Source organism: Neophocaena asiaeorientalis, unplaced genomic scaffold (genome assembly GCF_003031525.2).
Source record: "Neophocaena asiaeorientalis asiaeorientalis breed wild unplaced genomic scaffold, Neophocaena_asiaeorientalis_V1.1 scaffold296, whole genome shotgun sequence".
In the NCBI taxonomy this organism is placed as follows: Eukaryota; Metazoa; Chordata; class Mammalia; order Artiodactyla; family Phocoenidae; genus Neophocaena; species Neophocaena asiaeorientalis.
Genome location: NW_020175084.1, coordinates 856,206 through 883,599, shown reverse-complemented (window position 1 = coordinate 883,599; position 27,394 = coordinate 856,206). Strand labels below are relative to the sequence as shown.

Sequence of the window (27,394 nt, the reverse complement as noted above, 5' to 3'; positions counted from 1 at the left end):
AAAATAAACTCAAAATGGATTAAAGACCTAAATGTAAGGCCAGACACTATAAAACTCTTAGAGGCAAACATAGGAAGAACACTCTTTGAGATAAATCACAGCAAGATCTTTTTTGATCCACCTCCTACAGTAATGGAAAAAAAACCAAAAATAAATAAATGGGACCTAATGTAACTTCAGAGCATTTGCACAGCAAAGGAAACCATAAACTAGAAAAAAGGATAACCCTCAGAATGGGAGAAAATATTTTCAAATGAATCAACGGGCAAAGCATTAATCTCCAAAATATTGGGAAAGCCGCAGTGGGGTGTCGGTGGTGGTGTGATGAATTGGGTGATTGGGATTGACATGTATACAGTGATGTGAATAAAATTGATGACTAAGAAGAACCTGCTGTATAAAAAAATAAATTAAATTTAAAAATTAGAAAAAAAAGATTAGGAGACCAAGGACCTGAGACCCTGCACACACCGTAATCTTGTCAGCAACCCATCCCTTGGGAAGTACTGTTATAAAACGCCTTATCAAATCCTCCTGGGTTGGAACACATAGGTTTTTGAGGCAGGAGGCTGCTGTGTCCCCCTTTGCCTGGCAAAGTAATAAAGCTATTCTTTAAAAAAAAAATTATACATATATATATATATATATATATATACTTCCATTTCATATATGAAGCAGCACTATTCAATTACTTCTTTAGAGAGCTCAGGAAAATTAGTTTTAGAGACATAAATTTATTCTTCAGATCTCTTAATTATAATGCCCAAGATATTTTTGTGACCTGAATAGCACATTAAGAAACCACCTCTTCACAATATAGGTGTTTCCCACATTTGTTACTAACTGTACAGTTAATCCACTTTGTAGAAAATAAACCATGGGATTATGATCCCCCCAGATTAAAAAGCACATCTTCCTTTTCAGCGATATGTAAAAACCACAGAAGCCAGAATGATATCCGATATTGAAAGATTAGGATACTAAATCTGATCTCCCAAATCAGTAATTTGTGTGCCACCTTCATGATTTGCTATATTCTGTAGTGCTCATACTATTAAATACGTAATGTTTTTATCTTCCTGACTCAGTTTTTGCTTAAATTTCCTTAAGAATTTATTTTATTGAAATAAATAGACAGTAACTTTAAAGATGTATTCCCAACTATTAACATGAGAATGTTCGTCTGTGCCATCTAAAAGCATTATACCCACTTTGGTTAATACCTCTCTCCTAGCAGATTCAAGCTATCCCATCCAGGGCAACTTACTTGCTTCTCCCAGCCTCTGTATTCATTGTGTCTAATGGGGGTAATGAGGTGTTGTTGCCTGTCAAGTGCTTAAGACAGTGCCCGACACAATAATTAGTCAGTAAACGGAAGCAAACTGCATGGATTTGGTTGAAGTGATTTTCGTCTTTATTACTCTTCTGAGAAGAGCAACATTGCAGATTTAGAAATTAGACAAGCACTTCCATTCTGCATCTACAGGTGGGGCTCAAGGTAGTGGAAAGAGTAATAGACCAAAGAGTTGGTGAATTTTATATCACTATCTCTGTGCAACTTGTTTAGATCTTTTGGCCTCTCTAGGATTTGGTTTCTTCATCAGACAAATCAGCCTTGATTTGACTTGATCCCAAGGCATCTAGCTCATAGACTGCCAGCTGTTTGATTCTGATTGTGGGATGTGGTTCATCTGTAATTTGAGCATGTTTTGTTTGTTTGGTTTTTTAGCTGGTTGTCTGATACATAGAGTAATATGGGCATTTGGTGTGGTCCCAGCTGCTTTCCTGTTTTCATCATGTTAGTAAGCCTGGGCCAGTTATTAATTGGTTTTGAAGCATATATAATTATTTAATAATTATGAGCTATTGAAGTTTAATCCTAGTAAAATTACATCATAAAGCTGAGGCATTTTTGAAGGATTTACTGATAAAAGGAAAATATAAATAAATTCATTTACTAAATGTTACTAACATTTAAGGTGTACTTAATATATGTTTGCCAGGCATGGAACCACTTGGCCCATCATTGCCATCAATAAAAAATTATATGTGAATCTCTAGCCATGTGGCCTACAATTAAAATAACTTTTATATCTCTGGCCTACATGACTTGCCATATCCTTTCCAGATCTGGGATTCTACAGTTTTATGAATTTCAGTCTCCTGATAAGGTAGGTCTAGACTTGGTAGTAGTGATGAAGTTGAAGTCAAGGAAGCAAAATAAATTTTTAAAAGTCTGATATAGCTGCTTTTTTTAGATGGATATGTATATAAATATGGGTGTGTATGTGTATGTCAGCATAGTATGAACCAATTGCTGATCTTTTCCGCTTAAGAATATACCTTAGAAATTTTCCCATTCATATAGTTTCCTCATTCTTTTGAATGGTTGCAGTGTTCCATCGAATGGATGATCACCAGTCTTTAACCAGTCTCCTTACGGTGGACATTTAGGCTTTTTTCTAACTTCTGCTATTACCCACAATAATGCTGTAATGAATGTCTTGTGTGTGTGAGCTTTTGTGCATATGTTAGTGTATCTGTAGGTTAACTTTCTGGGTTGGAGGATATGTGCATTTGTAATTTTGATTAAGTAGACAAATTGCTCTTCATGGAGGTTGAACCAGTGTACACACTCACCAACAATGTGTGAGTGAACCTGCTTCTGCTTGGCTGCTTTCCCCCTCAAGGATCCGTGTCTTTCTGTATTACGAAGCAATTTGAGTACTACTATATTATACTTTGTTGTCTGTGGGAAGATGCTGATTAGGTGGGTGATCATTACTACTGATATTTGTGCAAATTTCACAGAGATTGAATCTTATGCTGAAGACCACTTAACTATATGTATTTGCTGAATTAAATGGCTGCACAGTTAAGCATCTTGGAATGTACTCTACGTTACTTCAGAGCACAATTATACCAGTGTAGAAAAACTCCAACTTGCAAATTGTCAGCAACTAAAGCCTTCCATGGAGATTCATTCCCATAACATAATGAAACACACTATATATATTATACAAAAGATTCGGCTATAAACAGAATTATTTACACTTTATTTTTGTTAAATTTAGAAGGAAAAGACATTATCACCAGGTACTGTTTCCTTGTTTTCAGAGAAAACTAATATTAGTTGTTGGAGTTGGACTAAAACACAAAGAGTTGTCCTCTTAGTCCTTGCTTCATAACCATTTGATTGTGTACATGCGGGCCCACAGCCTTTAGATCTGAGAGTTAAAGCTGCTGTGGTTCCTTTAAGAAAATAGAGTAGTTTGTGTTACAGAAAGATACGAATGCACTCTTTCTCTTCCACATTTAGGACTTACTACATACATTTAGGGAAATTGTAAAGGATATTCAAAACTACTATCTCTTTTCTCTTTTTCTCTTTGGGCTGCAGCTTGGCATATATGGAAGTCAGTTCTGGAAGGAACTTAGATCTTATTTATTTTTTATGCTAATATGCCAATGTGACCTTTTCTTAAATTGACTATTCTGATAGTTTTTTTTTTCCCCTTTGGCTTTTATAGAAGGACTTGCAAACTTCTTTTTTATGAAGTTTTATGAAGTTTTTTTTAAGAAGTTTTCCAGTTTGATTTTCAAATATGGTCCTTTACATAGCATCATACTAATTCACTTAACAAGGAAGAATTTTTCCATCATTGACCTATTTGAAAAGCAGTTGTAGTGTTGGATGTAGTATTTCTAGTAAAGATACTGGTTAAATCCCAAAGAATAACCTAATTAATACAAAATCTCTTGGAGTTATTGAAATAAAAATACAAATTAAAAAGTTATTATTAGGCAATTACTCTTTATGGGTTTTTTTAGCACATATATTACATTTCAGAGAAACTGTTTGATTGTAGTTAGACTGTGGAGTTTTAAATTGTTCTATCCCCCTAAGGAAAGCAGTTTGTGGTGTTACTCAGAGACAGTGGAAAAACAGAATGAGGCTTTGTTGTGGCATATATTATTCTGTGCTCACCCCTTCCCCACAAATTCACTGAAGCTCATGACTGCCTGAACTAAGGGAAGAAAACCATTTTCACTGAACCATAGCACCCCCTAACAGCCTAATAATTTATGTTTTTAAAATTCAAAGGAACATTTTGTTTCTGCTTATGAAAAGAGTCATTAATCTAATATGATCTGGTATCTCTTATATTCTTGTGACCAAGAAGAGATCTTTGAAAGATTCCATAGAAATTATGGGGAATGGAAGGAGGCATCACCCTTTTTGCAAATAATTGTTACATTACTCTTCTATGGGATGCTGGGGTCTGGATGCAGATCTTGAGCTGTGGCTGGACCCCTAAGCCCTCTATAGACACAGTGAACAGTGAAACTTTTTCTAGCCAGTTGCCTAACCATGCTTACTTGTGTGTTATAGGTACTTCTCCCAGCAGCTGGTCTGTTACAGTTACAGGATGTGAAGAAGACTTGCTGTGAATTTTTGGAATCTCAGCTTCACCCTGTCAACTGCTTAGGAATCCGGGCTTTCGCTGATATGCACGCATGCACAGACCTCCTGAACAAGGCCAACACCTATGCAGGCAAGTGGAATAAACGTCGGCTGAGTTTGAGACAGGGAAGAATCTGCAACTCTTGATTTCTGATATGATTCTATAGTGAATCTGGAAAGTTGTGTCATATTTATGGACCTGGACTTTATAAAAATACATTTACAATCTTATAATGGTATGGTAGCACTGCATAATTGAAGGATGTTCATGGAGTTCTGAATTTAAAAGAAAAAAGAAGAAACTGTATGTGGTATTAGGCCTAGTAGTTTTATGTAAATATTGAATCTCTATGTATTTTTCTTTCAAATTATCAAATTAATAGGCATATAAGAAAGTGTTTACATATGAAATTAAGTCATTTTATCTCTGTGGCTTTTTATACCTTTTTCTTGTATCCAAGAAAACATTCTGTGGCATAAAAATATTCAAAGCAAAGAAACCTAGTTGCCTTGGAGTGGGGCAGAAAAGTTGATCCCAAATAGAGGCATCCCTCTCCTTAGATTAAACACTCATTTCCAGGACCTCCTGCTGGCATCCTCTCCCTGTGGTGGGTGGAGGGAGGCCTGTGTCTGTCCAGTCGGGGAGAAGAGATTATTGTTATAGCTTAGGATGCAGCTAAAGTACATAAACATAACCTATAATTTATTTTGCTCTGAGTTTATAAACATTTAAAAATTCATATTAAAAGTGATTATTAGGAAGTGTCTAATTTTTTAAAAAACAATTTTCTAGAAGATAAACGTTGTGAAAGGTATAATCCCCCATCTCTGCCCTATATCTGTGACACCCAGTAGGAACAGTTACCATAGAACCTCCCAAGACTACTGCCTCTTAGTAAGCTCTAGAACCCCAACTTCCTGCAGCCTTCAAATGCAAGAGCCCCTCATCTAAACTCTGCTCCACTCTGCATACTCTGATAACTAAGGAACATTTTGGCACATAAACCCAGGTAAGGGGTGTGTGCGTATGTGTACACAGAGCCTCTGACAAGAGAAGTATTCCTAGAATCCCTATTGCATTTATCAAAGAAATAGTCGTACAAGGTGGTTAGTTGGAAAAAAAGAAAGCCCACAGCGCTGCAGTAAAATGTAATAGGTCCAGTAAGTTTAACTTTATAGATTTCTGTGGGGTGGCCTGATTGACCTAACTACCTTTTATAAAATTGTTTCAGTGGAAAAATGTGATATGAGTCCCAAAATGCTTATTTACAGATAAACTTTTAGAACATAACCCTTCTGTAAGTTGGGGAATGCATATAATATGTAATCTGCATTTAATATATCTCTCTAGGGCTGCTGGTTATCTCATGGTACTTGATAAATATTACTGAATCTTAAGAGATAGAGAGGGAATGAATAAAATAGAATTAATGCAAAACATGTCCATACATAGTTATGATATACTAGAACTATTAGTTTCACTCATATCAGAACCAACTTATTGACTGTGTCTTTAGGAGACAGATTTTATTATTTCTTTCTCTTATTTACAATCATAAATTTATTGTAGTATATGACAGAATGTGAACAATTTTCCACAAGAATTACTACACCTATACATCGTAGTTTATAGAGTCTTCCTTCATAATTATGACAAGAATTTTTTGTGGAAAAATTGTCAGTTTCAACAAAATTGCAAAGAAAATTTGATTTTTCATTTTTAATGCACTAAACCTTAAATCAAAGTCTTATTTAAAAGATATACTGCTTTTATACCATGCATCTGAATCTTACAGTTGCTCAAGTTTCTAAAGTAACATTTTATAGCATCTTTTATTATGAAAAGTTGCAACACATACAAAAATAGAATAGTACTCACCACCCACCTCACCATGAGTTGTCAATTCATGGATAATCTTGTTTTAACTACACCCTTCTTAACTTCTCCTCCTCTGTTATTATTTTTTATATGTAAACTTTTTAATAAAGTCTAATGGACATATAAAAAAGTATGCAAATCATACATCTACAGCTTCATGAATTTTTGTATCCTCTTGTGCAATATTATTATTTTTTTTAAACATCTTTATTGGAGTATAATTGCTTTCCAATGGTGTGTTAGTTTCTACCTTATAACAAAGTGAATCAGCTATACATATACATAAATCCTCATATCTTCTCCCTCTTGCATCTCCCTCACACCTTCCCTATCCTGCCCCTCTAGATGGACACAAAGCACCGAGCTGATCTCCCTGTGCTAGGTGGCTGCTTCCCACTAGCTATCTGTTTTACATTTGGTAGTGTATATATGTCATGCCACTCTCTCACTTCATCCCTGCTTACCCTTCCCCATTCCTGTGTCCTCAAGTCCATTCTCTATGTCTGCGTCTTTATTCCTGTCCTGGCCCTAGGTTCTTCAGAACCTTTTTTTTTTTCTTTAGATTCCATATATATGGGTTAGCCTGTGGTATTTGTTTTTCTCTTTGACTTACTTCCTCCATATGACAGTCTCTAGGTCCATCCACCTCACTACAAATAACTCAATTTCATTTCTTTTTATAGCTGAGTAATATTCCATTGTATATATGTGCCACATCTTCTTTATCCATTCATCTGTCGATGGACACTTAGGTTGTTTCCATGTCCTGGCTGTTGTAAATTGAGCTGCAATGAACATTGTGGTACATGCCTCTTTTTGAATTATGGTTTTCTCAGGGTATATGCCCAGTAGTGGGATTGCTGGGTCGTATGGTAGCTCTATCTTTATTTTTTTGAGGAACCTCCATACCGTTCTCCGTAGTGGCTGTATCTTTTTTCTGCATCTTTTGACATGATCATATGGTTTTTCTCCTTCAGTTTGTTAATATGGTGTATCACATTGATTGATTTGTGTATATTGAAGAAACCTTGCGTTCCTGGGATAAACCCCACTTCATGATGGTGTATGATCCTTTTAATGTGCTGACACTGCTTGCTAGTATTTTGTTGAGGATTTTTGCATCTATGTTCATCAGCGATATTGGCCTGTAGTTTTCTTTCTTTATGGCATCTTTCTCTGGTTTTTGTATCAGGGTGATGGTGGCCCCCTAGAATGAGTTTCGGAGTGTTTCTCCCACTGCTATATTTTGGAAGAGTTTGAGAAGGATGGGTGTTAGTTCTTCTGTAAATGTTTGATAGAATTCGCCTGTGAAGCCATCTGGTCCTGGGCTTTTGTTTGTTGGAAGACTTTTAATGACAGTTTCAATTTCAGTGCTTGTGATTGGTCTGGTTATATTTTCTATTTCGTCCTAGTTCAGTCTCAGAAGGTTGTGCTTTTTAAGAATGTGTCCATTTCTTCCAGGTTGTACATTTTATTGTAGCTGGTTTGGTGGTGCTGAATTCTCTTAACTTTTGCTTATCTGTAAAGGTTTTAATTTCTCCGTCGAATCTGAATGAGATCCTTGCTGGGTAGAGTAATGTTGGTTGTACGTTTTTCCCTGTCATCACTTTAAATATGTCCGGCGACTCCCTTCTGGTTTGCAGAGTTTCTGCTGAAAGATTAGCTGTTAACCTTATGGGAATCCTTATGCAGATTCCCTTGTATGTTAATTGTTGCTTTTCCCTTGCTGCTTTTAATATTTTTTCTTTGCATTTAATATTTGAGAGTTTGATTAATATGTGTCTTGGTGTGTTTCTCCTTAGATTTATCCTGTATGGGACTCTCTGTGTTTCCTGGACTTGATTGACTATTTCCTTTCCCGTATTAGGGAAGTTTTCAAGTATAATCTCTTCAAATATTTTCTCAGTCCCTTTTCTTTTTTCACTTCTTCTTCTGGGACCCCTGTAATTCTAATGTTTGTGAGTTTAATGTTGTCCCAGAGGTCTCTGAGATTGTCCTTAATTCTTTTCATTCTTTTTTCTTTATTCTGTTCTGCAGTAGTTATTTTCACTATTTTATCTTCCAGGTCACTTATCCCGTCCTCTGCCTCAGTTATTCTGCTATTGATTCCTTCTAGAGGATTTTTAATTTCATTTATTGTGTTGTTCATCATTGTTTGTTTGCTCTTTGGTTCTTGTAGGTCCTTATTAAACATTTCTTGTATTTTCTCCATTCTATTTCCAAGATTTTGGATCATCTTTACTATCATTACTTTGAATTGTTTTTCAGGTAGACTGCATACTTCCTCTTCATTGTTTGGTCTGGTGGGTTTTTACCTTGCTCCTTCATCTGTTGTGTGTTTCTCTGTCTTCTCATTTTGCTTAACTTACTGTGTTTGGGTTCTCCTTTTTGCTGGGTGCAGGGTCATAGTTCCTGTCGTTTTTGTTACCTGCGTCCAGTGGGTAAGTTTGTTTCAGTGGGTTGGGTAGGCTTCCTGGTGCAGGGGCCTGGTGCCTGTGTTCTGGTGGATCTTGTCTTTCTGGTGGGCAGGACCATGTCCGGTGGTGTGTTTTGGGGTGTTTGTGACCTTATTATGATTTTAGGCAGCCTCTGTGCTAATGGGTGTGCTTGTGTTCCTGTCTTGCTAGTTGTTTGGCATAGGGAGTCCAGCACTGTAACTTGGTGGTCATTGAGTGGAGCTGGGTCTTAGCGTTGAGATGGAGATCTCTGGGAGAGCTCTTGTCATTTGATATTATGTGGAGCCGGGGAGTCTCTGGCGTACCAATGTCCTGAACTCGACTCTCCCACCTCAGAGGCTCAGACCTGACACCGGGCCACAGTACCAAGACCCTTTTGGCAAGTCTGAGGGCTTCTGCCAGCATTCAGTACATGTTCTGTAGGAGTTGTTCCACATGTAGATGTAGTTTTGTTGTACTTGTGGGGAGCAAGGTGATATCCACGTCTTACTCCTCTGCCATCTTGAAAGCGCCCTCTCCAATATTATTTTGAAGCAATTCAGTAATATTATTTCATATACATATTTCATCCTTATAATTTTAATGAAATAAAATTACAGTGACCAACTTCGTATAATCAAGCTATTTCCCTAACTTTGGGGTATTGTTAACTAGTTGCAACAAACTTTCTAAAATAAATAATCCAGTATAATACTAAAGTAAAATAGTTGTTCTTCATAGTGAAAATATATGATGTTGTTTATATCTTAAGCAAACAGGAGGTGGGGAGGTAGGGAGTCAACACAGGAATATACTTAGAGTTCTCTTTTTATGCCATAATAAATCATTGTTTTTCAGTCCCTCCCTCCTTTATTTTTACAATTCAAACATTTTTTGTGTCCAGAAGGCCTACTCAAACTCCTAAATTACTTTCAAGTTCAAATTTGAGCATATAAATAAATCTAGGAGACTGAAGGTATTCCCAGAACAGTGACAATAAAAAAAGTTAATATCTTAACTTTTTTCCCCCATCCTAGGCAGTGGGCTTATAAGTGGGCTGTGTGACATACAGGCAAGAAAGAAGGAAAGGAAGAAATAAGGAGCAATAGAAGAGTTATTAAATACATAAGTACATACGTACATGGAAAGAAGCAGGGAGGAGGAGAAAGAGGGGCTGAGGAAGAGAGAGGGGAAAGGGAAAAAAGTTGCATAACCTCAGGGTACATCCTGATCCTAAGTGTGACTGCGCTTAAGAGACTGGAGCACTCCTTATCCTCTGAAAACTCACCAGAGCTTCTGGGCAGAAGATCTGCTTCATTCCTTTCTCTTGCAGATTGGAAATGAGCTGTGTCTTATTCATTATAATTGAATTAAATTGTACAGGTGTAATGAAAGAATTAAAATGGTCCATGGGAATCTCTTCTATGAACTCGTGTTCATTTTTCATATATCAGCATCTTTAGAAAAAGTAAAAATATGGGAAACCTAGTGGGGAAGGTCGGAGGTCTCAGCACTGGGGGAGAGTCTGCACTGCCCATCCTGGTGACCCCCTCCCATTGCTTCAGTCACAGCCCTTCCCCCCTGGCCCACTCTGCTTTTCCAGGGTCGTAGCAACCTCAGACCATGGACCACCGAGGGCCACCAGACCAGTCAGGCAAAATCACCTGTGTGTTGAGACCTGGTGTTCTGGACTGTAATCAGCCTTTCTTATGCTCTTGAGTAATTGTTTTCTTAGCAGAAAAGCTGTGTGAAATTATTTTTGCTCTATACCTAAAAATGCAAAATTTCACACCTATGCCAAGAGTATGGACTTGTTTGGAGAATGCTGGTTTATGGACTTGTGTTTTGATTGGTGTTCATATTTTACTCATTTCCCAAATCATTAAGACCTTTGTTTTGAGCATTTTTGCTGAACTAAAAATATAGAGGAGATAAAAACTGAACTTATGACTTCAGGTGCATTTTTACAGTCCCAGCAAAATATTCTTTTGGAAGTTAGATTTTAACTCGAAATAAGAATTTTATTCAACATTCCTTGTTGATAAACAAAAGTTACCAGTGGTTGAATTGTGAGAATTTCTAACAAATTTAAGGGAAAGAGTAAGTTCCCGATTCTTAGTCATTCCTACATCTCACCACTCCCCGCATTAAAAATTTGAGAAGCTGCTTAATATTGGTTCTAACTGACCTTTGGGGAAATTTTTAGTATCATATTCAAACCAGTGCTCTAGCTGAAACTCTGAGGGACCTGACATTCCTCAGTAACAGGGCTACCTGTGAAGAAGTCCTCAGGTCACTGACATGCTTTCAGTGTATTTCCTGTTCTCTTCTTGCTCTTAACCCTATTATCTGTTTATATATCCTAGGCCTGTCCAGGCACCCCATAATGCCCTACTTTAGCCTTCCCACCATGCTTGGACACTGATCAAACATTTTTATATGCCCAACTGTTTTCTTTCTTGTGTGTACCCTCTCCCTTTGTCTTAAATGAAACTTTGCTTTGTCCCATACCTGCATGTTGGGGGCAAACTTCTTTAAGGGGCACTCCCCTCCGACTCACCAGGTAATGCTCACCAAAGCATTACCAGGTAATGCTCACCAAAGCATTACCAGGTAATGCTTTGTAGGTACATTTCAGACTTCCAGACTGTTGTTCTGTCACTGTCCTCGGTTCTGCACTTTCTGACTGTCAGTCTGCAGTACGCTCTCTAGGACTCCAGGCCTCCAGTCATACTAAGTCTGACACCTGTATTGTCTTTTCCCTCTGTACTTTGTTTCTCTTGTCATCAGCAACTTCAAAATCTATACTGTTGTCTCCCTTGAGCCTCCCTCTTCCTACCTCCTTGAGACTACTGTCTTCCTTCCATAAACCCATTGGCCACCTTAGAGTACAACTCTAGGGCATGTTGAACCTTGTTGGTATTTGGAACTCCCAAGGTTTCAACCTTTGCACTGACCATATTCCTGCCTTCTTGTGCTCTTGTATTTCTTCATAATTATGTGTTCTCTGGTTCCAGTTCTTCCAGTCATCTCTTGGCTGCTCAGCTTAGACCCAGTGGTCAGTCCTTTCAGAGCTACACTCTTTATGTGCCAAACTGCTGTGGGTGATGACAGACTCAATACGATTTAACCCCTGCTTCAGAGGAGTTTATAGGCCAGTAGTAGTCAAGTCACACCCAAATTTGGTATATCTAGATTATGCCTTATCCTCTCTGAGAGCTGGTCCCATAACATTTTCTTCTGCAGTCAGTTTACTTCAATCATTTGCCCACCCTTCTGTAATTTAGGCTAGGAATCACTGCTTGGGGTAAACATCTGTCGAAATAAGCTCATGATTTTGAAATCTGCCTTCTTGAAGGAAACTTGAAAGAGTGGTTCTAATAATGGTATTACCAGCCTTGACTTTGTGATATGCATACTAAAGAATAGATGCCGCTTATTCGAGGGTCTGTCTCAATGTTAATTTACTGATACAGAAGATTTCTTCCTTTGCAGAACTGTGAAAGCATTTGAGGTACACCACTTGTTGATTGAATTTAAGCTGACTTAAATGACACTTCTTAAAAGAATTAATCATTTTTATATTCTTAAACTTATTATGGTCTTCATTTATGTCCTAACAAACTACATGCAGTTTCTCTGTTCTGCTTTGTTGACAGTTTTTCTAGCTGAGGTGAGTTAGCTCTTTTCAGGTTTCACCAAACTGTCTGTGTTAATGGAACTGCTGGAGATATATATATATGATTTTTTTTTCCCTTAGAGACTAATAGTATTCAGAATGAAAGACTCATGGAGTATTAGCACTAGTTGGGAACCTTAGCAGTTATCTAGTCTAACACTGTCATTTTATTAATTAAGAAAATGAAGACTAGAGATATCTTTATTTTCCCCAAAACACTTTGTCTCTCAGGGGTAAGCTGTTTGTGGGTCTAAAATACTGTTGTTGTATCCATGCACTTAACCTCACTTCTCAGATAGATTCTGCACTGGATGGAGTATAGAGGAATTATAGGGGCCCCTTGCAGCATTTAATTTTGATCAAAAAGGTGCTTGTTGTGTAGAAATCAAATATAAAGACTACTTTGTACCTTATCACAGGGTACAAAACAGAACACGCAGAACTTTGGATTTGTATTGTTCACTTCATTTGGGATGAGGGACCTAAGCCCTTTAAACCTGGTGTGACAGATCTTAGAGACTATCTCTCATTTCTTGATACGCTTATTTTATTTGTAGGAGGGAAGCAAACAGCAAAGTTAAACTGCTCTACAGAGTGAAGAGATTCCTTATATATAAGGAAGAATGCCTATGTACATTATATACGTACAAATATGTGTTCAACGTATGTTGCATATCCACGGCATAGTCCATACGACTGGGAATCATGCTCTGTTGCAGTTATGGGGTTTGCTGAGAGAGAAGGAACTGATTATCAAATGCCAGTATAATTACTGGTTGGCTTTACTCAGTGCCAGAGTAAACTAGTAGAGGCAAATCACTAATACCACAATGCAAGCTGTGTGCTATAAACAGAATAATCTGTCAACATGTGGGTGAGAGGACTGGAAAGAGTAGTTGAGGTTGGTAACAGTGAGAACTAGGGTAGTGAAGATAGAGAGGAGGTTGTGAATCTGGGAACTAACCCTGAATAAGAGTACAGGAAACAGACTAGACTCTGAGATGTTCTGTCCTGTAGCATTACATTTTAGGTAATGCTTTGTAGGTACATTTCAGAGTGTGTATATCTATTGCCAATGTGCAGTAGCTGCTAATTTTTACTGTACCTTACTGAGACACAGTAATCTGAATAAGAATTCATTTAGCAAAAAGGAAGAATTTCTTATCTCAGCTTTGTGACAAGTATTAGGCTTGTATTGGCCAAACCAATCCAAAGTTGCTAGGGTTTTTGTTGATAGTGGATTCAATAGCAATCAGTAATGTAATTGTGTCTAGAAAGGTGTAAGGTGTGTTCTGCCTAGGTCAGACCATATCTATGGAATTGAGTTCATTTAATTTCTGTTTTAAAATTATTTATTTATTTATTTGGCTGCATTAGTTCTTTGTTGCGGCACGCGGCCTTCTCTCTAGTTGTGGCTCGTGGGCTCTAGAGCCCACTGACAGTAGTTCCAGCGCATGGGCTTAGTTGCCCCGCGGCATGTGGGATCTTGGTTCCCCGACCAGGGATTGAACCCGCATCCCCTGCATTGGAAGGCAGATTCTTAACCACTGGACCACCAGGGAAGTCCCGAATTCATTTTCAGTTATTGTTTTCAGAGAGAGTGATGAACTGAAGCACTGAATTCACAGCCAGGATGATGATGAAGACCCCAAACCATGTTGTAGAAGTAGTTGTCAAAAGACTTAGGAATTTATAAACCATAGAAGGAAAATTCAGGAGAATATAATGCTCTCTGTAAAAGTTCGAAGGAATTTCATGAGAGAAAGAACTTAATCTTGTTCTGTGGTGGGCATAAGTAGTATCAATGTTACAAAATAAGGAGAAAAAGAAGCTTATAGTAAACGCTCAAGGGTGACTGCTTTGCTCTCTGCTGATGTGTACAAACTGTAGCTAGATATCCATTGAATGTAAACATTATAGAGGTTCCTCTTACATACGAAAGTTGTGGTCAGGTGACCTTTCAGATCCCTTATACCACTAGATCTTATGATTTCTTGTGGCACTATAGAGAAAGGTCCCAGGATTTGTGAAACAATTTATTTTAGGGTTTATAGAGAGGAAGGGATAGAGGAGGAGGAAGAGGAGAGTTGTTTAGCAGGTATAGAGTTTTAGATTTTCCAGTGTGAGCATATTTAACACTACTGAACTATATGTATACTTAAAAATGGTTAAGGTGGTAAATTACCTTATGTCTTTACCACAGTAAAAAGAGATAGAGGGAGTGGGGAATCAATTGTGACTGAGACTTTATTTAGCCTTGGAGTCAGTGTGGATAACAGAGCCATTAATACCCAAAAGAAACATGGGAGGTCAGGAGGCAGGTGTCTGGAGGAAGGTGTAGGTAGGTCTTAGTCTTGATTGCTCAAGGGACAACCAGCAGTGAAGTGCAGTATCACTTTAGAGGTTCTCAGACTCAGCAGGATTATTAGCAGTAGCCAAAGACAGCTTGGCCAGCAGAAGACATTAATTTGTTTTGAGGAGATAATCAGCACATTCAGTCAGAGAATCTTTGCTGAGCATCAAGCCAAGAAGTGAAGCAAAGCCATCAATGGAAAGATGTATGATGATTAAAAAGTCAGACCACAGAGTGCAAAAGAAGCCAAAGTAAGTGACCTATGGCAATGAATAATGTGAGTTTTAGAGGACTGCTTGTATGTGTTGCAGGTGAATGGTGTTGGGGTGGATCTGTTTGTTTAAAATAGCTATGACGGTTAGACAGAGCATATGGAGACTAACAGATAGCTGGAAATTCAGTTATTGGGGTTTGGGAAAGAGGTTGACTCTGGAATTGTCAACTGTTGACAGTAACTAGGGACACACAAATGTGGATGAAATGGTTAAAGGAGAACAAGCAGAAAATGAAAAGGGGACTTGGGGCAGGCAGGACTATAGGCAATACCTAGCTTTAGGGAGCTGATAGAGACACACTGAGTAGTTAGAAAGGTAGAAAAAAGTGTTATAGAATCCAAGCTAGGAGAGAGTGTTCTTAGGGTGAAACACTGCACAGGGGTTAAGAAATAGTAATCTTAAGAAAAGAACTTCCAAAGAACAATTTGAGGGGAAAGTGAGCCAGAGCCTGTGTTTCAACAGATAAAGATGTGTGTGCATCAGTATGTAGAGGCTTCAGTATTAAGGTCTGCTCTAAAGAACTTTAGAGACCAGCAAGTAAAGGCCAGCAAGGTAGAGCAGTGGCCCAAGTAGGAGAGGATAGCAGATGATTGTTCCCAGAAGTCAAGACAATAAAATGCATTGACTGTTTATAGTAACACTTTTCTTTCTCACTGGGGACAAAAACTAGTTAGGCTTAGTTTGGGGATATTTTGTTACTGTTTGTGTTTTTAAAATTTCAATCACTGATGTTTTCACATGGTTATAAACGTTTTCTGGCCATGGGTATAAGACATCCCTCATTCTTGCCTTCCCTCCCTGCACAACAAATATCCTGTATCCATCCACAAATGAAGGTACCTTTGTGGGAGCTGTGGGATCCAGCATCAAACCCTAAAGGACCCAGAAGGAGCCTTGCCCACTGTACATTAGGCAATAGGCAGGCAGACCTTGGTACTGGCTGTAGATCCTGAAGTGATCTGTGAACTGGTTCCAGTCCCTCTTGACTGCAGTCTGGGAGCCCCCGGAGAACACTGAGCCAGACTGACCCCCACAGATGAGAGAGCCTTCTTGGAAGTCCAGGTTTCCAGAGGAGATGATACAGCATTACACTGGAGCAAAAACAACAATACCAGCACAAGTTTGGACACGCTGGAGAGGGTGAGAGGAGCAGTTTGACCTCACCTGTGTCACCCCTCCCACATGGCAACACAGCTTAGTGCCAGGAGTGCCCTTTCTTAGTCCGTGATTCAGAAATGAAGGAGAGATAAAGCCTTTCCCAGACGCAAAGGCTGAGGGAGTTCATCACCACTAGTTCTGCCATAAAAGAAATGCTGAAAGGAGTTCTTCAAGCTGAAATAAAAGGGCTGCTATTAATAACATGAAAACGTATGAAAATATACAACACACTGGTAAAGGTAAGCATATAATCAAATTAAGAATACTCTAATACTCTAAAATAGTGGTATAAGGTTGAAGGATAAGAGTATTTAAAAAAACTATAGCTACAATAATTTGTTCATGAATTTACAATGTAAAAAGAGGTACATTATACATCAAAACCCATAAAAGGTAGGGGGGGGAGTAAAAGGGTAAAGTTTTTATATATGATTAAAGTGAAGTTGTTATCAGCATAAAATACATTGTTATATCTATAAGATATTTTATGTAAGCCTCATGGTAACCACAAAGCAAAAACCTAAAGTAGATACACAAAAGGTAAAAAAAGGGACTCAAAGCACACCACTATAGAAAATCATGTTTACTAAGGAAGACAGTGAGAGAGGAAGAGAACAAGGGAACTGCAAAAATAGCCAGAAAACTGTAAGATGGAATTAGTAATATCTTACCTATCACTAATCACGCTAAATGTAAATGGATTTTATTGGAGAATCAAAAGGCATAGATTGGTTGGATAGATTTAAAAAAACAAAAAAATAATATATGGTGCCTACCAGTGTCTCACTTCAGTTTTGAGGTCACACATGGGCTCAAAGTGAAGAGATGGAAAAGATATTCCATGCAAGTGGAAACCAAAAGAGTACAGGGGTACCTATACTGATGTCAGACAAAATAGATGTTAAGCCAAAAATGGTAACTAGAGACAGAGAAGGTCATTATATAATGATAAATGGTTCAATTCATCAAGAAGATATAACAATCATAGATATATATGCACGCAACATTGGAGCACCTAAATGTATTAAGAAATACTAAAAGATCTGGAAGGAGAAATAGACAATAATAAAATAATCTTCAGGAACATCAATACCCCACCTTTAATCAACAATGGATAATCATCCGGACAGAATATCAACAAGAAAACATTGGACTTGAGCCATACTTTAGACCCAGTGGACCTAACAGACATATTCAGAACATTCTATCCGAAAATAGCAGAATACACATTATTCTCAAGCACACACAGAACTTCTCCAGGATAGACCATATGGTAGGTCACACAACAAGTCTTAACAAATTTAAGAAAATTAAAATCATACCAAGTATATTTTTTGACCACAGTGGTATAACACTATAAATCAGTAACAGGAGGAAATTCAAAAATTCACAAATGTGTGGAAATTAAACAACACAGTCCTGAAGAACCAATGGGTCAAAAAAAAGAAATTAAAAGAAAAGAAAAGAAAACAACTGAAAAGAAATCAAAAAGGAAATTTAAAAATATCTTGAAACAAACAAAAATGAAAACACACCATACCAAAATCTACGAGATGCTGCAAAACCAGTTCTAAGAGGGAAGTTAACAGTGATAAATGCCTATATTAAGAAAAAAGACCTCAAACAACCTAATTTTGTATCTCAGGGAACTAGAAAAAGAAGAACAAACTAAGCCCAACGATAGCAGAAGGAAGGAAACAACAAAGATCAGAGTAGAAATAAATGAAATAGAGACCAGAAAAACAATAGAAAAAGGTAAGTGAAATTAAGGCCTGGTTTTTTGAAAAGATAAACGAAATGGACAAACCTTTAGTTAGACTAGGGAAAAAAGAAGGTTAAAGTGAATTAAAATTAATAATGAAAGCAGAGACATTACACCTTATACCACAGAAATGCAAAGGATTGTAAGAGACTATGATGGATGTTTATATGCCAATATAACCTCGAAGAAATGGGTAAATCCCTAGAAACATACAATCTATGAAGACTGATTCATGAAACAGAAAATCTGAGCAGACCAATAACAAATAAGGAGATTGAATCAGAAATCAAAAACCTCAGCAAAGCAAAGTCAAGGACCAAGTTGGCTTCACTGGTGAATTCCATCAAACGTTTAAAGAAGAATTAACACTAATCCTTCTCAAACTCTTACAAAACGTCAAAGAGGAGCAAAACTCTCAAACTCATTTTACAAGGCCATCATTACCCTGATACCAAAGCCAGATAAAGACATTACAAGAAAAGATAATAGGCCAGTATCCTTGATGAATACAGATGCAAAAATTTTCAACCAAATATTAGCAAACTGACATTAACAGCACATTAAATGGGTCATACACCATGATCAAGTGGAGTTTATGCATAGGATTCAACATATGCAAATCAGTTAGTAAGGTACACCACTTAATAGAATGAAAGATAAAAATCATACAATCATCTTAGTAGATGCAGAAAAACCATTTGACAAAGTATAGCATCCTTTCATGAGAAAAACTCTCAGCAAATTGCGTATAGAAGGAACATACCGTAACATAATAAAGGCCATATATGGCAAGCCCACAGCTAATGTCATACTCAAAAAGCAAAATGTTGAAAGCTTTTCCTTTAAGATCAGATATTAGACAGGGGTGCCCACCATTACCACTCCTATTCAACATAGTAGTGGAAGTCCTAGCCAGAGCAGTCAGGCAAGAGAAAGAAATAAAAGGTACCCAGTCAGAAAGGAAGGAGTAAAATTGTTTGTTTGCAGATAGGATCTTATATGATATGATCTCCACCAAAAAAAAAAAGAACCTGTTGAAACTAATCAACAAATTTATTAAAGTTGCATGATGCAAAATCAGCACATAAATCAGTTGAATTTATATATAGTAACAATGAAATATATGAAAAAGAAATAAAACAGCCCCATACACAATAGCATCAAAAACAATAAAATACTTAGGAGTAAATTTAACCAAGGAGGAGAAAGATCTGTACATTGAAAACTACAAGACTTAGATGAAAGAAATTGAAAAAGATGCAAATAAATAGATATCCTGCATTGATGGATTGGAAGAATTAATATTGTTAAAATGTCCATATTACCCAAAGCCATCTATGGATCCAATGCAATCCCTATCAAAATTTCAGTGGTATTTTTCACAGAAATAGAAAAAAGATCCTGAAATTTTAGTGGAACCACAAAAGAACCCAAATAGCCAAAGCAGTCCTGAGAGAGAAGAACAAAGCTGAAGGCATCACACTTCCTGATTTAAAACTATATTACAAAGGTACAATAATCAAAACAGGGTGGGTACTTGCATTAAAACAGACACATAGACCAATGGAACAGAATTGGGAGCCTGGTAAGAACCCTCTTGTGGACAACCAACTAGTATTTGGCAAGGAAGTCGAGAATATTCAGTGGGGGTAGTACAATCTCTTCAGTAAGTGGTGTTGGAAAAACTGGATAACCACATACAGAAGAATGAAATTGGACCCCTATCTTACAACACTTAACTAAAATTAACTCAAATAGATTAAAAACTTAAACATAAGACCGGAAACCATAAAACTCCTAGATGAAAACAGCTCCTTGACATTGGTAATGATTTTTCAGATATGACACCAAAAGCACAAGCAACAAAAGCAAAAGTTAATAAGTAGAACTTCATCAAGCTAAGAAAAAGCTTCTGCACAGCAAAAGAAATAATAAATAAAGTGAAAAAGCAGCCTACAAAGTGGGAGAAAATATTTGCAAATCATATATCTGATAAGGGATTGATATCTAAAATATATAATGAACTCACACAATTGAATAACAAAACATAATTACTATTACTTTTTTGTGGTGAGAACATTTAAGATTTACTCTCCTAGAAACTTTCAACTGTGTAATGCATTACTGTTGATGGTAGTCACCATGCTGTATGTTAGATCCCCAGAACTTATTCATCTTGTTACTGGCAGATTATCCCCTTTGACCTAACCCCTCCAAGCCTTGGTAACTGCCACAGTCTACTCTGTTTCTATGACTTTGGCTGTTTTAGATTTCACATATAAGTGATATCATATAATATTTGTCTTTATCTGACTTACTTCACTTAGCATAAGGCCCTCAAGGTCCATCCATGTTGTTACAAATGGCCCAATTTTCTTCTTTTTCTATTGAGTGTGTGTGTATCATTTTTCATTCATTTGTTAATGGACACTTAGGTTGTTTCCATATGTTGGCTATTATGAATAATGCTGCAGTGAACATGATAATACAGATATCTCTTCAAGATAGTGATTTCATTTCCTTCAAATATATACCAGCAGTGGGATTTCTGGATCATACAGTAGTTTTATTTTTAGTTTTTTTGAGGAACCTGCATACTGTTTTCCATAGTGGCTGCACCAGTTTATATTTCCACCAACAGTGCAGGAGGGTTCCCTTTCTCCACATCCTCACCAATACTTGTCTCTTGTCTTTTTGATGAGCCATTCTAATAGTTGTCAGGTGATGTCTCATTGTGGTTTTGATTTGCATTTTCTGATGATAAGTGATGTTACAGAGCATCTTTTCATATGCTTTTTTGGCCATTTGTATGTCTTTGGAAAAATGTCTATGCAGATTCTCTGCCCATTTGTTAATTGGATTGTTCGTTTTCTTGCTATTTATTAGGCGTAGGAGTTATTTTTATATTCTTGATAGTTACACCTAATCAGATATATGATCTGTAAATATTTTTCTCCAGTTCCCATAAGTTGCTTTTGCACTCTGTTGATTGTGTCCTTTGATGCACAAAGTTTTTAAGTTTGATGTAGTCCCATTTATCTATTTTTGTTTTGGTTGCCTGTGCTTTTGGTGTCATATCTAAGGAAAAATTGCCAAATCAAACATCATGAAGTTTTTCCCCTGTGTTTTCTTTTAGAGTTTTATAATTTGGGATTTTAGGTTTAGGTCTTTAGTCCGTTTTGAATTAATTTTTGTGTATGGTGTAAGACCAGAGCCCACCCTCATTCTTTTGCAGGTGGGTATCCAGTTTTACCAACCCATTTTTTTTTTTTTTTGGCGGCACGCGGGCCTCTCACTGCTGTGGCCTCTCCCGTTGCGGAGCACAGGCTCCAGACGCGCAGGATCAGTGGCCATGGCTCACAGGCGCAGACGCTCCGCGGCACGTGGGATCTTCTCGGACGGTGGCATGAACCCGTGTCCCCTGCATCGGCAGGCGGACTCTCAACCACTGCGCCACCAGGGAAGCCCCCAACCCTGTTTTTTGAAGAGACTGTTCTTTCCTCTTTCAGTGGTCTTGGCATCCTTATCAAAGATCATTTGACTGTATATACAAGGGTGTTGAAAGGTGTATATTGAAGAAGTCTCCCTTTCACCCTTGTCCGTCATTCCCCCTTACCCCCCGTCTCCCGACAAATGTAGTTACTAGTATTAGTTTTGGGGTTTTTTTTGTTTTGTGGGGGTGAGGGAGGCTAGGTAATCATTCACATGGTTCATATAACAATAATATGTACCAAGCTATCCACTGAAAACATTTTTTCCACATCTGTCCTACTTCTCTCCTCCTTAGGTATGCCCTCCTCTATAGGGAAGTGTTTTTATTAGTTCCTTTTATACTTTTCCAGTGTACATGAATCTATAGTGTTATCCTTCCCCTTTCTTTACACAAAAGGTAGCTAATATTCTGTGTACTCCTTCAGTAGTACCTTTTCTCCCCTCAAACTGGCAACATTTCCTGAAACTCTCTTCGTAGCATGAACTTTCTTATTCTTTTTTATAGATGCAGAATATTGTGTAATTGTACCATTTTTAATCAATGCTAACCAATTAACTCTTTTGCAGTTATTAAAAACAATGCTGCAGTGAATAACTTGGAACCTGTTATTTCATAACTGGTCAAGTGTATTTGTAGGATGAGATTTCAATATTGATGTCTATAGAGCTTGTACTAATTTATACTCCTACCGGCAGTATGAAATAGTACACAGTTTCATAGTAGGGATATGTTTTGGGGTTTTTTGTTTGTTTTTAATTTTGATCTTCATGGTTTTGTAGCTTGAGGCCAGGGAAGAAATGTTCATATATCATTTTTATTAGCAGTAATGGTAATATTAGAGCATTTAACAACAGGAACTAAGCAGCAGAGAGGCAAATAATGATTTGTATAAAGAACACATAAAATGACAGGTAGCACTAACCTTCTTGCCTTTCTTCCTACAGAGTTCCTGTGAACAAATTTCTATCTAAACATGTTTTCATGCTTTTGGTGCCTAGAAATTTGAATATACATATAGGAATCGTAAAATTGAGAACTGCCACTGTCAGTCATTACAGGTTCATGTTATTTTAATGTTTTAGAAACACATGCAAGATTTTACCAATTCATTAAAGGTATTGTTAGGAGTCCATGCTTTTTTTTTAATATGTATTGGAGAAATGCGTTGCCGTATTGTAAGTGTCTTGCATTAGTTGACTAAAATTTGTGATCTCATCACACCCAAAGCTCTTCCTTCTGAGATGGCCTAGCGATTCCCTTTATAAATGTGGTTTGAATTTTATATGTTCCCATAACAACTTTGTAAAGCTCCTTTTGCCCTTACAGATTTGACAACAGGGTTTTTTTCCTCCAACAGATACAGAATTATACTTCTTCCCATTCAAATGACAAGACTTGCTTTATTTTAGTTCAAGAGAATTGGTTATAGGTACTGTAAAACAAACCACTTCCCATTCTCCTTACCCCAAAGCATTCTGAGGCATAAAACTGAATGGAGGTGGTAGCTAACAGACCCATTTCAGTATGCACATGTCTGTTCACCTGCACAGATGTGCAGTGGTTCCTCTTGATAGTGGATCCTGTCCATGTGGTAATACTACTCTGTATTTCTCACAGTTGTTCCATTTCTAGCCCACAATCAAAAAGCAGGATGGTTTGATGGCAACAGTGGAACTGTCATCTTCAGCATAAGGTTTGAGAATGACCATTGTGAAGGTAGCAGATTAAACTACACTCTAATGTCACTTAGAGAAGAGTTTATTAGTATATTATTTAGATGTGCTATATGTGTTCTCTTGGCCATTCATTAAAACTATCTCATTAACTGAGTAATAATTCCTCCTCTATTCTCAGTTTCCAGTAGTACTTGCCAGAAGCTTAAATCACCAAAGTGTTTTTCACTAAAATATTTTTTTTTCTTATAGCACAAGGGTTACAAAGAAGAAAAGAGAAATGTTATATGCTTTTGAAAATAATGTAATAGGTTTGGATGCTACTTTTTTTGTAGATATTAAAAACATTTTTTTTAATTGAATGAAAGATTCTTTACATTCTGTAGTGCTTTGCAATTTCCAAAAGTTTTCCTGCCATAACAAAATACCACAGACTGGGTGACTTAAACAACAGAAATTTACCTCCTCTCCAGTTCTGGAGACTGGGAGTCCAAGATCAAGCTGCCAGTAAGGTTGGTTTCTGGTGAGACCTCTCTTCCCAGCTTATAGATGACCACCTTCTCACTGTGTCCGCACATGGCATTTTCTCTGTGCATGCACACCACTGGTGTCTTTTTATAAGGACACCAGTCCTATTGGATTAGGGCTCTCTTATGACCTCATTTAAATTTAATTACCTCCTTGAAGGATCTGTCTCCAAATACAACCACATTAACGGTTGTCTTCAAAATGTAAATTTTGGGGGAACACAATTCAGTCCACAGTAGTAATCCATAATGTCCAACAATGAGCAAAGAGGTATCCTAGGAGAGATATCCTAGGAGTAGTACTTTGATAGAGACTTAGAACAGGCAACTGAAACTTTTGTTGTCTAAAACTGGGGGAGGTAAAGGCATGAAGGGCTGGCTTACACGTCTTCACAAGCGTGTGCTCACACTCAACATGGGGTAAGGATACCCCATGTGGGTGTGACCAAGGGAGGGTCTTCAACAGATAGATTGCTTCACTTTGCAGAAGAATCTGGGGAAGAGGAGGTGGGAGAAGATGCTGGTATGACTATACAGTTTACCCCACAACACCTCAACTTCCTTTTATTCCTACCTGATTCAGTGGTTCCAGGACCAGGGCTGCAGTTGCAGGGGCCAGAAGCAGGGGTGATTCCTAAGCAAGAAACCTTAACTGTACTTCTAAACTTTTACGTCAGGATTCCTAAAGGCCTAATGTGATAGACTGTGCGTTCACCCCATCTGGCAAACTTGGGTTTGACAGTGAATACAGCTGTATTACCTAGTGGTTGAGATAGACCACTAGTTCTATACCTATGGAATGATACCCTATGTAAATGGGAGTGGGCTGAAGGGGAAGCATTTGCTAGATGGTATTGCTGCTGGCAATCTGGACCAGCACAGTAGCCAAACCTATTGTCCCTTCCTGTCACTTCCAAAGGTGGAAAAGTTAAAATTCAATGAGAAATGGAGAGAAGCTCCCAAGACTGAACCAGGAAGAAATAGAAGATATGAACAGACCAAGTAATGAAATTGAATAAGTAATTTAAAAACTCCCAGAAAACAGAAGTCCAGAATCAGATGGCTTTACAGGTGAATTCTATGAAACATTTAGAGAAGAGTTAATACCTATCCTTCTCAAACTATTCCAAAAATTGCGGAGGAAGGAACACTTCCAAAGTTGTCCTGTGAGGGCACCAACACCCTGAAACCAAAATCAGACAAAGATATCACAAAAAAAGAAAATTACAGACCAATATCACTGATGAACACAGGTACAAAAATCCTCAACAAAATACTAGCCAGTCGAATCCAACAGTACATTAAAGGATCATACACCGTGATCAAAAGGGATTTGTCTCAGGGATGCAAGGATTTTTCAGTATCCACAAATCAGTCAGATACACCACATTAACAAATTGAAGAATAAAAACCATATGATCATCTCAGTAGATGCCAAAACTGATTTTGATAAAATTCAATATCCATTTATGGTAAAAACTCTCCAGAAAGTGGACATAGAGTGAACGAACATACCTCAACATAATAAAGGCCAAGTATGACAAACCCACAGCTAACATCATACTCAATGGTGAAAAGCTGAAAGCATTCCCTCTGAGATCAGGAACAAGACAAGGATGTCCTTCTCACCACTTTTATTCAACATAGTTTTGGAAGTCTTAGCCACAGCATTCAGAGAAGAAAAAGAAATATAAGGAATCCAAACTGGAAGTAAAACTGTCACTGTTTGTTTGTGGGGTGTTTTTTGGCTGCGTTGGGTCTTCGTTGCTGCACTAAGGCTTTCTCTAGTTACAGCAAGTGGGGGCTACTCTTGGTTGCAGTGCATGGGCGTCTCATTGCGGTGGCTTCTCTTGTTGCAGAGCATGGGCTCTAGGCACATGGGCTTCAGTAGTTGTGGCACATGGGCTCAGTAGTTGTGACTCGCAGGTTCTAGAGCACAGGCTCAGTAGTTGTGGTGCACAGGATTAGTTGCTCCACGGCATGTGGGATCTTCTCAGAGCAGATATCGAACCTGTGTCCCCTGCATTGGCAGGCAGATTCTTAACCACTGCGCCACCAGGGAAGTCCCAAAACTGTCACTGTCTGCAGATGACATGATACTGTACATAGAAAGTCCTAAAGGCTACCCGAGAACTATTAGAGCTCAGTAATGAATTTGGTAAAGTATCAGGATACAAAATTAATATACAGAAATCTGTTGCATTTCTATACACTAACAACAAAGTATCAGAAAGAGAGATTAAGGAAATAATCCTATTTACCATCACATCAAAAAGAATGGATGCTACTTTTAATGTTTTTAGTTTGATACTGAGTGAATTGGTTAAAGTTTTAAGGTTGGTAGGATCGTGCAGAGCAAGCATGGACTGGTAAGAAACAATAGGATCTGGAGACCAAGGCTTCAGAACATATAAAATAACAGACAATTGGCAGTGTCAAGCGTAAGCTGTTCTGGAAACAGAGAGGGTTGGGCCAGGGATAGTGGCCCTAGGATAACCGTGAGTTCTGCTGGTGTGTGGGTTGAAGTCAGGCCATATAAATTATGTGAATTGTTGTAGGTAGGTAGGTAGGTGGAATCTTCAAGTTTAGTGGGAAGGATCAGTAAATGCTCAAGTTAGGTGACATTAAATTAAGAATATTATTCACAGGACAAACCTGTGTAACCAAAGACATTTAAAATATCACTCGTGCCCCAGAGTGCCTTACAGTGACTGAGCCAGTCATCTGGTGTGTCTGGGTGCCTGGGGTGTATTAACCAGCAAGAGTCCTGCCAAATTGCCTGTCAGTTAATACAGCAGAACATTTGAAGATTCATACTGTTCATATAAATAGAGAAAAGGCAGGCCTTACAGTAAACTAATTTACTCCTGATGTTGCCAGTTACTGCCCTCCATATTTAGTGATGCTCTACATAATTGCCAAAACCTTTCCAAGAAAGCTTAATGTGAAGGGGTAAACATTAGATACCAATACCGAAAGATTTTACTGAGGAGGAGAGGTTGTTCAGGTAGAAAGTAGAACATATGTGAGGGTTGGAACTATTTAAAAATATGTATATGACTTTCTACAATGAAAGTTCCCTTGAACATTTCATCTTTCTCCACTTTTCATTTAGACTAGTTTTTTTGTAATTGGTGAGGGTCCTCAGGTTCATTTGTTTGAATAACAGCTATGTTATGGTTTTCGCAATGCCATTATCCCTGTGTATCCTTGGGGGACTGGTTCCAGGAGACCCGCTGATACCAACATCTGTCTATACTCAGGTCCCCTGTATAAAATGATGTAGGATGAATACAGTTGAGTTTCACAGCCCTGGATATAGGAAGGTCGACAGTACAGTTGTAGTAGTTGACTACTTTTCCTGCCCTCTTAACCTCCTTTGATCACTAGTAAAGAGTACACAATGAATTTAGAGCCCAAACTTGACTTTGGATAAAGTTTACTAATGCCCTTACTTACAAATTTAAGTAATTGATTATTTTTAAAACGTTACCAGGTTTGTTTTTTAGTAAGTCCATTTTTCTGATTAATGAGGCAAGAGTCTAGGGTAACTTACACAGTCATGATATAGAAAAGTTACTTTCTCTCTGTTGTGTTTGTTACCACTAGAGATTTTTTTCCCCCATGAAAAGTATAGGGAGGCCAGTAATCTCTTTCTTTGATTCAGATTTTAAAACTGTAAAAGAAGCTTGGTG

The 27,394-nt window shown here is 37.7% G+C and overlaps 1 protein-coding gene across 2 annotated transcripts in view; it reads left to right on the top strand.

Moving 5' to 3' along the window:
* Positions 1–27,394, top strand: part of KLHL2 (kelch like family member 2) — a 118,719-nt gene that overhangs the window by 62,561 nt on the left and 28,764 nt on the right. For both annotated transcript variants that reach the window (XM_024764170.1, XM_024764171.1), the window contains one exon: positions 4,394–4,556. In XM_024764170.1, the coding sequence (XP_024619938.1) occupies positions 4,394–4,556 (163 nt within the window). The remainder of the gene's footprint in view (positions 1–4,393; positions 4,557–27,394) is intronic.